General features: G+C 39.1%; 1 protein-coding gene across 1 annotated transcript in view; it reads right to left on the bottom strand.

Moving 5' to 3' along the window:
- LOC135205457 (protein ECT2-like) overlaps positions 1-12,070 on the bottom strand; it is a gene marked incomplete in the record, with an annotated part of 325,317 nt that overhangs the window by 64,520 nt on the left and 248,727 nt on the right. Inside the window, 1 exon segment of the mRNA XM_064236064.1 lies at positions 1,817-1,971. Coding sequence (XP_064092134.1) covers positions 1,817-1,971 — 155 coding nt within the window.

Raw genomic sequence — 12,070 nt, 5'->3', positions numbered from 1 at the left:
CCTAATCTTGACCATCATCTTCCTTGTCCTCCAATGAAACTGGTGAAAGGTTATCAGCTATCTTAGAAGAAACTCCTGCCAGAGGAGCTTTCTTGACGTAACTTAGAATGTCTGCTAGCTTGCTCTTCAGGGGTGCAAGAGAGGGGTCATCTGATTCCAGAACTAGGGTATGCTGTTGCCGATGGGCTACGTATCCTGATGTAGAAGGGGCCATGAGTTGTAGACCCAAAGTAGGTACAGGTACAGGTACGGGAGCAGGAGCAAGAGCAGTCAAAGTGAGAGCGAGAACTTTTGGTGTGGGAGCCAGTGGCGGCGCCAGCTCTCAGGAGTGGGTGCTTGGCGCCTAGCCAGACACTCAGGTGACAAGTGCCTAGCACTGAGCTTCCAATGTTTGGAGTCCTTGGGAGACGGCAGTACAGGTGAGTCCCACAGATGAGACGGCAATTGTACCGAAGCAAACACCGAAGGGTCAACCCCATAGCTACACGAAGGAAGGGCTAGGTCAAAGGAGTCCTTATGCCCGTGATCAGACTCCGAGTCAGAACTGAATGATAAACAGCACACATCTACAGACATGCCTTTCCAACAGCAGTCGGTTGTATTCTGGGACTTTACAACAGGACCGACGGTAGTCTATAGGCAAAACCCCATCAGCCTCCCTTGAACCTCGGGTATGTCTTTTCCCTTGGTGCAGGGGAGCGGGACAGTGACCTTCGTCTAGGAGAGCTGACGGAACAGGCAACCATCTCCTCCACTCTACTTTACTTAGCACTTTATCACTACTCACTTTCTCCACTTTCTCCATAACGACTCTAAGAGATGCCCCAACTCCAAAACAGAACTTAACAATTCATTAAACTTAACGTACTTAAAAGTTAATCCTAGACTCTAAACTGGCAATGGCATTGGGTTCGGAAGCAGGGGAGCTGAGCACTGGAGTAGGAGAAGGGAGAGGAGGGTGGCTGAGGATAGGCAAAAGATTATTTCCTGGAGTAGAAGGAAGAGGCAGACCGGAGTCCGTCTTAGGCCTAAGAAAAAGTCCCTGCTAACAAAAGTCCTACTTTCGGCTCTAGCGGCTGCCTTCCTGATCCAGTTCTTTTCCAACTATTTAGGTGAGACTTAAAAAACATCCACCTACTATTATCCCACTTCTTACACTCATCACAGGTAAGATCTCTCGTACACACCTCTCCTCTACACTTACTACACCTAGTGTGTGCATCATAGCACAGCTTAGTCAATCTAGTCTTGCAGCCTCCGCTACAATAACAAAGACTGGAAGCACTAGAGTCAGACATACTTATATTCTGAGCTAACAGAAAAGAAAAACTAAAACAGGAAAAGCAACCAAGGTGAATGCAACAGACAAAAAATCAACTACAGCGAGTACATCACCGACTTCAGCAAGCAATCGAAAAAGCAGCAAACATGAACTTGGGAGTCAGACGAGATCTTGTTGGTTGCGCGGCATGAATAAGAATGACGCTATCGGCTTCTGTCGCTTGCGAGTTCCCATTGTGGTGGGTGGGACCTGTCACCTCCGCATTGCAAGGCACTTGCACGCAAATTTTTTAAATCTAGGATGCTGTGCAAGGCTAATTGTTAGCCAAATAATTACTTAGTAAGTTACTTTTATAAAAGTTCTATTTAATCAGTGATGAAAATTTCATTAATAATAGAATTTGTGAACCTGAAATCCACAAATCTTGAGGACCAACTTTCTAAAAACACAAACACACGCATCTTTTCAACTCACAACATTGGCAACAATTCTGACCTTGAGATTAAAATCTACGACATCCAACTCAATACTTACCACATCATTTCGACACACAACATTGGCAACAGTTCTGCACAGCATTCGCAAAAATTCTGCTTTGCTAGTTTCTTCTGAGGTGAGGGTGAAAGTGAATAGCCTTTCTTTGAGTTCCTGATTACTTCTAATAATTAAAGCAAAGACATTATGGCAATCTGAAACAAAAAGTCACACATTAGTCAACTTTCCCACAACCTCTTTGGGAATAGCAAATAAGCTTACTATGACAATGTACGCTAGAGGACACACACTATGTTCTCATATACAACCTTTTGATTCAGTGAAATTCAAGGGGCGTGCCAACCACCGATTTTCAAGGAATTATTTTTAGGTTATTGACAGATCTGTTATGGATAATGTCTAAATAAACATGTCCTGAGATATTATTCAGGAATTTTTTTTTATTATTATTATTAATACAGTGGCCTGTGAGCAGTATTGCGCAAAAAACTGTCACAAAATGTCTGTAAGACTTTTTAGGTGAAATTGGGAAATATACAGTAGAACCTGTTTTCATACATAATACATTTTGGAACCTCCCACAAAATCCAAAACAATAATTCCCATTAGGAATAATGTCAATACAATTTATGCACTCCAGACCACCAAAAATATTAACAAAAATACATTTTATAGGAAATAAACACAGTTTTACACACACAAAACAAGAAGAAATAAATATAAATGACTAATGAAATTAATAAATGAACATCTAACATCACTCTTATCTTTATGGAAAACACTTGTTAGTGTATGGAAGATGGAGAGGAGGGGAGAGGGAGGAGAGGTTATTGTTTGGAAGGAGAATCTCCATCCAGAAGGACTTCAAGTATCAAGGACCTACCTGGGGTTACTTCTCTTTGTTTTTAACTGGCATTACAAGTTCTTTCTTAAATTCTAGTGTTTCTCCCCATTTTTACAGAAGGGCTAGCCCTTTGAACTTTCTTTGGCCCCATGATGGCTTATATTTTAGCAGTTGCACTCGTATAAAAAACATAAAAAGCAGAATGGATCACAAAAGAAGACAGGATGCTTTGTTTGAGCATTCGATATGGAGCCCAGTCACAATCTAGGCCCTGGATGGGGCATCTCTGAGAGTATGAAAACCGAGGAAACATACAATAAATGAGACAAAACTTTGTAAAAAAAAAAAAAAAAAAAAAAAAAAAAAAAAAAAAAAAAAAAAAAAAAAAAGTCTATGAAAACCAAAATGTATGAAAACCGAGATTTGACTGTACTTTACTTTCCTACTTAAATACACATTATCTACTATAAAAACTGGCTCTTTCTCTCAAAAAATATGATAAAGAGTAAATCTGTGTGATCACCTTTGGGCGACATTGAGTGACAAACTGTCGCACTGTCTATGACTTGCTGATTTCAGACAGTGTTGTGAAATTTACCTAAGTGTCTTACTAAAAATACCCATTTTCTATGATAAGAATGTGTTCTGTACAAAAAAATACCAAATCAAAGTATTTTTAGAAATGGAATTTTTATTATAAAATTAACATTAATAATACTTACCTGAATAAGTTATCTAGCCCTAAATCCCTGAACCCACACCAAAATGAAACCTCTTTGGCAACCTTGTTACCTCTATTCTGTCTACTAATTGGCAACACTGTCATTTGAGTTACAAAACCTTCCCTTGAAAATCAGTTGTGTTAGGCTGATCGTGCAGTAGGAAGGGTGGGACTAGATAAATTATACAGCTACTATCTATATTAATGTTATTATAAAAATTCCATATTAATTAACATTACCTTAATATAATCTATCTAGCCTGAAGAAAACTTCCCTTTTGGGCAAAAAAAAAGAAAAATTTATAAAAGGACATAAAACAGCTAAGAAATATAATTCATATGCTGAGTTAACCCTTAAATGCCGAGCCGCTATTTACCAAAGTGTCTCTCGTATACCGGCGGTGTTCAGGAGTTAGCGGCGAAGCGGAAAAAGTTTTTTTTTTTAAATCACAGCACGCTTACATTTTAAGATTAAGAGTTCACTTTTGGCTCCTTTTTTTGTCATTGCCTGAAGTTTAGTATGCAACCCATCAGGAAATGAAAAAATATATCATTATCATATATAAATATTGGAATATATGACATTGCAAAAAAAAAAATTTCATATATAATTGCTTACAAATCACGCTGTGAGCAAAACGGTTAAAGCTAATGAGTTAATTTTTGTTGCTGTATTGTACACTTAATTGCAATCATTTTGGTAAATAACAAATTGTAAAACAATCAAAGCAACACAAAAAATATTATTACAAAATGATGCATGAATTCGTAACGAGCAGACGTAAAAAAAGTTTTTTTTTTTTTTTTTTTTTTTTTTTTTTTTTTGTTTTTTTTTTTTTTTTTTTTTTTTTTTTTTTTTTTTTTTGTAAATTCACCATGCTAAAGACTTCCCGTTTGTTGCAAAATGTAGGTAATTCATTGAATATTACTACACTGTAAGTGTTTTAGCTTACAATTGCATGTTTTCGAACATTTCGCTCAAGTTAAAGTTGACCGAAGGTCAAATTTTTTCTATTTATCATGATTTATATGAAAATGTTTCAAAAACTGATAAAAGCTACAACCATGAGTTATTTTTTGTTGTATTCTAAACAAAATTGCGCACATTTTCATACATAAAACTTTATCTAACAGCTAATATAAAATGGTGCAAACATTACGACAAACTGACGAAAGAATTTCTGAGATTATCAACAGAGTTACCGCATGCGGACGTAAGGAAAATGTTTTTCAAAAAATTCACCATAAATCGAAATATTGTGCTAGAGTTTTCCAATTTGTTGCAAAATGAAAGTAAATGATTGAATATTAATAGAACGTAAGAGTTTTAGCTTACAATTGCGTTTTTCGACCATTTCGGTCGAGTCAAAGTTGACCGAAGGTGAAATTTTGGCACATCGTGATTTATATGAAAATATTTCAAAACTGATAAAAGCTACAACCATAGGTTGTCTTTTGTTGTACTTTCGTATAAATAAACTTTATGTAACGGCTAATATAAAACAGTGCAAACATTACGACAAACTGACGAAAGGAATTTCTGAGATTTTCAGCAGTTACCATACAGACGTAAGGAAAAAGTTTTTTTCAAAAATGCACCATAAATCAAAATATTGTGCTAGACTTCCAATTTGTTGCAAAATGAAGGTAAATGATTGAATATTACTCAAATGTAAGAGTTTTAGCTTACAATTGCATTTTACGCCCATTTCGGTCGAATCAAAGTTGACTGAAGGTTGAAATTTTGGCACATCATGATTTATATGAAAATATTTCACAACTAATAACAGCTACAACCTTGGGTTGTTTTTTGATGTATTCTACATGAAATTGCACACATTTTCATATATAAAACTCTATGTAACAGCTAATATAAAACGGTGCAAAAATTACGACAAGGTGACGAAAGAATTTTTGAGATGTGTCACTGATGCTTTTTAGTGCGAGAAGAAAGAAATTCGCGCATGCGTGCCTGGGTAATACTTGCAAACAAAACAACAGCTTGATCTGTGAACTCCCAGCATCCCTCAAGGTGTGATTTAAAATTTTTTGCAAACTAGGCCATGTCTATTTTTCAGCGAATATTTAAAAAAAATTTTGTCGTCGACGTATCGTACGTCAATTAAGCACCCAACAGACAATTTTAGTTGACGTATAATACGTCCGTTTAAGGGTTAATAACTCAACCCAAAGTCTAAGATACTAATAATTCTCTAAGTCTCCTAACATAATGCCGACAAACTGTGGTAGTAAAGGACAAGGAGTGAGTGTATAATCAGTCCGTCTGTACAAAAGTCAGGTTACCAACCAGGGGACAAATCATACATAAGGGCAGAAAAGCTGCCTCCCAATGACTTCATCAAGCACTAAAACCCCCGGATGACACCTGCTCTCTCACAAACGTCTGGCGCTGAGAGAGAGGAGCATGGAGGAATTGACGACTCTGTCCTGAAGGTTGAGTGCTTGAATCGCCTGAGCACTTTAATATTAACCAACCATTAGGAATGTAACAACACAACCCAACGTCGGCAACAGTGAAAATGTCTCATAAGCAACTCCTTACTCATGCTGTCTGGCGCGAGAGAGAGGAGAGCAGGTTATTGGTGACTCTTTCCCAAAGGATGAGCACCTGGACTGTCTGAGCGATTCAATGCTAAGTGAACATTGGGGTATACCAAGCCAACCAAATGTCGTCAGCATCGATATCGTCTCATGAGCGACTCCTGAGAAGATGAATGAGAAGTTTGGATTGACGATGAATACTGTGCAAGAGATGATGAAGGGACTTACTGGAGAGAGAGCTGTCGGAGGTAGGCTTCCTGGGCCTTGTGACGGGCCAGGAGTGGTGAAGAAAGTGAGAGGGTAGATGACAGTACAAAGATGAGGGTGATGTGGTTATGATAAGTGAGGACAAGAAAGGAAAGACACAGGACAAAGATAGGACTGTGGATAAGGATAAAAAGGGGGCTGAGAAAAAGAAGATGACTAAGGAAAAGAAGGTTAGTAAGGATGACAGACAGGATGAGACAAGGACCGAAGAAGTTGGGGAAAGGGCTAAGTAAGGAACAGGATGAGAGTGATTTGGATAGTGGGAAGTGGGAGCAAGTAGGCAAAAAGAAGGGAATGAAGGGTGTGGCTAAAAGTATGGATGCCAGTATGGAAGTGGATTCATTGTATTCAGAAGAGGTTAAGGGGAATTAGGATGGAAGTAGTGGGAGTGAGAGTGAAAGTGAGCGAGAAGTACAAAAGGCTGTGTATATGAGAGGTAACCCGATGTGCAAGGTATGAGGAATATGGGAGGACAGAGATAGGGAACTTTTTACAAAAATATGAGAAGTATTGTGTAGTAAAGTATGGGGACAATAGGAGAGTTTGGGTTAGGGAGTTAGGAGATTTTTTGACGGGTATTTGTTAACCATGTATGGTATTTTTTGACTGGGTATTTGTTAAACATGTATGGGATAATGATGAGTGTAGACGTGTCATTAAAAGTGTTGAAACTAGGATCATGAAACAGGCTAGGAGGGCAAAGAGTAGTGTTACGTATAGGAGGAAGATTGATTTTGAGGAGGCAAGAATGAATGTTGGTGAGTCATTGTCTATGCATGTATGCTGGTTAGAAACATTAGCTAGAACAAAGTTGGGGACAAGGGAATAAATGAATGTAAGGAGTTAGTGAGGAAGTTGTTAGCGACTGTCTGAGAGTGTATGAGTATATAAATCTAACACGTAAGAATAAAATGAGATGGACGAATGAGAGGTTAATGTAGAATTATATTTTAGAGATAGTTGACAATTACAAGCTAGATAGGTGTATGAAAGAGAGCAGAAGTGTCAGCGTCAGGACCGAAGTAAATGAGGGTATGCCTGAGTTTAAGAACTATAGGGAGGCATTTTTTGAAGGGCAGAGGCAAATGCTCTGTGGTTGATAGGAGCATTAGAGCAAGTAATGTAATTGTGGTGAAACCTAAGAGAGATAGAAGTGCAAGTGTCAGTTAGCTGTGAGCAAGAGTAGAAGTGTTATAGATGTGGGAAACTAGGGCATGAGAAGAATGAATGTCGGTGGGTATTAGGACCTTGTTTCAGGTGTGGAAAGATGGGTCATTTAGTTAGTGAGTGCCAGAGAGATAGGGACATTAAATGTTATAGGTGAGGGCATACAGGGCATATAGCTAGTGGATGTCGGGTTACCTGTATAAACATGGTTTGCAGCAACTGTGGAAAGAATGGGCATTATGCTAGGATATGTAAAGAACAGTGTGCTAAGTGTGCTGAAGTGGAATGGATGGTCATGTGGCGAGTGTGTAGGCAAAAGAGGATGCGAGTGTGTAGGCAAAAGAGGATGAGTCAGGCTGGGAATTCAGGAAACCAGGTGTTAAGGGGATTCAGTTGGGTGGGTCCTCGAGTGTGTGGGCAGTAAGAATGATGCATGTACGAGAAGGGTTGTTGCATGAAGAAGGGTTCGGGGAAAGAGCCCATGAATGCAGGAGTGTAAAAGTAGGGAGCAAAGGGGTATGCAAAGGGGTATGTTTGGTCACTTTGACTGATACCGGATGCTGTGTCAATGTTCTTTTTAAGAATGGATGTGATAAGTTGCGGAGTGAGTGTGAGATTAGGATATGTGAGGGGGAGGTACGAGGAATAGGGAATTTAGGTATGCCTGTGGTGGGAATGTTGCGTAAAAGGATAGATATTGAAGGGGTAGTGATGGATGAAAGTGACTTTTGCATGATCGAAGGAATGAATGATAAGTATGATATGTTGTTAGGGTACAGGTTTTTGAAGTGTTGGATGGTGGGCCATCTAGGTGAATTGCAGATGAAAGAGAATGTAGAGAGTAAGGTATGGAAGGGGGTGCCGTTGATTGCGAAATAGAGTATAAAAGTACAACGTGAGGTGGGGGAAGTTGTTAAGTGTGAAAGTTGCATGGGATTGCCAATGGTGACAAGTGTGAATATGTAGTTGAAGGTGTGGATGCAAGGAAGTTGGTGAGTGAGTGCATGTGTATGATGAGGTCTTAGAAATGGAGAATCCTCAAGTTTTTGTGGCCTCGTTGCCAAGTGCTAGGAAGAAGCAACGGCAGGGTATACGTGAAGGTGACTGTGTAGCATTGCTATACACATTGGTAAATACATCAGGGTACAGCAGGTGATGACAGGTAGTGGAGGAAGGTGATAGTTGGAAGTATGATGAATTGAGACAGAGTTAGGATGGATGAAAATGCTAGTGATGATGACAGGGAGCGATTGATGCTGATGTTGTGGAATAGGCGGGGTGTGTTGAGCTGTGGAGACAAGGATTTTGGGGAGTCTAAGCTTCTGGAATTTAAAATAGTTTTGGAAGACGATACCCCCATATACCAGTGTCCCCGACACTTTTCCGCACCTATTGCTCAAGACTGAGGAGCAGTGTGATGAACTTGAGAGAGTGGGAGTGATTGAGAGGAGTGAGAGTGCCTGGAGTAGTCCCATAGTCCCTGTATAAAAGCCAGATGGAAGTCTGCGGATGTGTGTAGATTACAGAAGGGTGAATGAACTGACTGTGAAGAAGCGATTCCCGATGCATGTGGTGTCTGATTGTGTGTACAAGATGCATGGGATGAGTGTTTTAACCAAATTAGACCTGGTAAGGGGCTATTACCAGATGCCTCTTGAGGAAGGGAGCAGGCTTGTTACATCTTTTTCAAGTGGTTTTTCAAGTGGTAGTTGCCACTACCAGTTAAATGTTTGAGTATTAGGTTGGCTAACACGCCTGCTGCCTTCCAAAGGGCAATGAATGTCATTTTGGCTGGGTTTGATAGAAGGAAGGTGACTGTGTTTGTAGATGACATTATGATTGCGAGTCAAACTTTTGAAGAAAATATGGAATTGCTTGAGAAGGTGCTAGAGAGCTCGGAAGAGGTTGGAGTGAAAGTGCAACTTGAGAAATGTACGTGGTTGGCTGGGAGGTGGAATTTCTTGGCCATATGGTAAGTGCAAGTGGTGTAAGGAGTGAAGTTTGTGCAAAAGGTAAGAGAATTTCCACCTCCTGGACCATATGTGAGTTAAAAGGGTTTTTTGGGTTTGGTTGAGTTTGGAAGGAAATTTGTTAGGGACTGTTTGGGGATAGGAAAGCCACTGAGTGAATAGACAGGGAAGAGAAATTGTACTAAGTTGAAGTGGGGTGAGCGAATGGTGAGAGCGTTTGAGAGATTGATAGAGGAGGCTGCAAGGGACGTCACCTTGGCTTTTCCGGATTATGGCGAGGATGCAAGTAGGCTTGAGCTCTATACAGATGCTAGTAAGTTAGTATGGGGGTATGTTTATTTCAGTTGCAAGAGGTGAATGGGAAAGACCAATTGAGCGTAATAGCGTATGTGAGCAAAGCCTTTAATGAAGCGGAGCGAAAGTACTCAGTGGTTGAGAAAGAGCTAGCGGCTATAAGGTTTTGTGTGAAAGCGTTGAAAGTGTTTTTTATGGGGTATAATTTGTCATACAGACTGACCATCAGCCATTAGTATACAGTAGAGACCTGGACCTCGATCGTATTAGAACTCAAAATAATCGGATTTCAATGGAAAATTTTGAGTAACTGTTGCATCTGGACTCAAACATAAATCTGGAAACTGACCCAAGAAATCATATGATTTTTGAAAACCAAAGTGGTTTGGTCAGTCGCCATATAGGTGTTGTTCGCATGCTCATTTGGTGAGGAAAATGGTGAAAACCACAATGAGAGTATTGAAAATTATAATGTAAGAGGCGTTCTTTGACAACCTTAAAATCCTGCGAGATTTTTAATGATAGGTTTGAAGTGTCGATAGTTGTATCAATAGAGTAATCCCTTGCCACTTCGTGGTTTAAGATTCACTCCCCAGTGCATTGCTGATTTTCAAAAATATTCATCGAAAAATAAAACTTTAAAAATACCGCCATATCGGCAGCCATATTGTGGAAAGCAGTGTAGTTTCATCGTGATATGCAAGAGAAACGGTTTCCCAGGATACCAGACAAAGAGAGAAGCTCTCTCAGAGACTGTACATACCCACGGGCACTCAGACAAGGCACGTGATTGGTTCCTTGCTTTATAAACCATGCTTCATTATTTTACAAAAAAAAAGAAAAAAGAAGGGTATCTTCAAGTCGATTCTTCACTTAGTAACTAACAGTAATGATGTAGGTAAAACTAAGTCCGCTCATGATTTTGCAAATACAAATATTACCAGAATACAAATAGCACACAATCACAATGGTTATACGTATTTATTTGAGATAATTATATGTACTACAGTGGCCCCCTAGATTAATGAATTTCACATTTCTGCTTCCCACTTTGTCACAGATTTTTGTGGAACACAGTATTCACTTTTCCACAGGGGAATTTTCACTAATTTGCAGATTTTTCTTTGGGCAGTTTCTCTACAATCATCACTAATTCACTTTTATTTCGTAGAGCAAAACCGTGTATTCACTAATTACTTTATTTTTTCATTAAAATAAAGAGAGAGAGAGAGAGAGAGAGAGAGAGAGAGAGAGAGAGAGAGAGAGAGAGAGAGAGAGAGAGAGAGAGAGAGAGCTGTGGTTTTTACATCCAAGTCTATGTATAGTATACTGTGTACTGGCAGCCCTTGGTTAATGACAGGGGTTCTGTTCCTGGGGCCCTGCTGCTAAGCGAAAGTCGACACTATCCAAATTTCAAAAGTCTATGGGCGCCACAATCTCCCTTACGGTGCCCTAGACTTATTAACGATGCCTTGACAGTGTCACGGCCACATATTTTGCCTGAATATGTAATTACTCTCTAATGAAAATGTGGAATTTCATTTGCCTATCATTTACTATGGTCTGCATGGCAGTTCTACAAATTTTTAATGTCAGATTCGATGAACTTACTGGTAAATCTTGACCTAGTCTTTGCTTAAACGCTAAAGCCATACACAATTGAACAAAGAAAGTTGTTGTTTTGCTATAACAACTGAACCGAATCTGATAACATTATACCTTTATTTGCTTTGGAGAAAATATTGGCAAGCAATATAATAATGCTAAATTTAAGCTGTAGTCGCAGCTGAACCTGCGGAGTTTAAAAAACATTCACACTGGTAATGGCTATAAATTATCATGCATCAGCAACAGACATTTAACTCGACTGCAATTAATAGTGGAGAAAAAAGTATTTTAATAAAAAATACTGGTAATGAAAGCACACATTTTACTGTTTTAATGCCAATAAAATATAAATACACAAATCTCATATTATGAAATAAAACAAAAATACAGCACGGAATCTGTTTTTCACACAAAAATTGCTCCCGACACCATCCATTAACAAAAAACATAATCAAATTCACAACAAGGCATATTTAAGTCGGCTACCACGAGAGGTATAAGCTAATGCTGCCTCTCACCTACAAACCCTTGTCGCACCCAGGTATTCGGTGGTTTCGGAGTCGGCATCAACTCACTTCAACCTTGATAACTTTGTAGTGCCTTTTTCACATGTAGCCATATCATGAGAGTTATTACATCACCGTGATTCATATATATGCATTAAGCAACAAATGTCCTTTGATATCTAATTCACGCTACCTCAAAATTAATATATTTTCATATATGTTAACCAATGGGGAATTTTTTAGTTCGTAAGAAATTTGTCGGCTCATGGGCACAAAGCATGGAACCAAGAATTCAGGACACATAGTGAAGTGCTCTAAACCACACGGCTGTCACGAGAGGTATAAGTTATGTCA

This window comes from Macrobrachium nipponense, chromosome 11 (assembly GCF_015104395.2).
Source record: "Macrobrachium nipponense isolate FS-2020 chromosome 11, ASM1510439v2, whole genome shotgun sequence".
Lineage (NCBI taxonomy): Eukaryota > Metazoa > Arthropoda > Malacostraca > Decapoda > Palaemonidae > Macrobrachium > Macrobrachium nipponense.
This window is presented reverse-complemented; position numbering and strand designations above follow the sequence as displayed.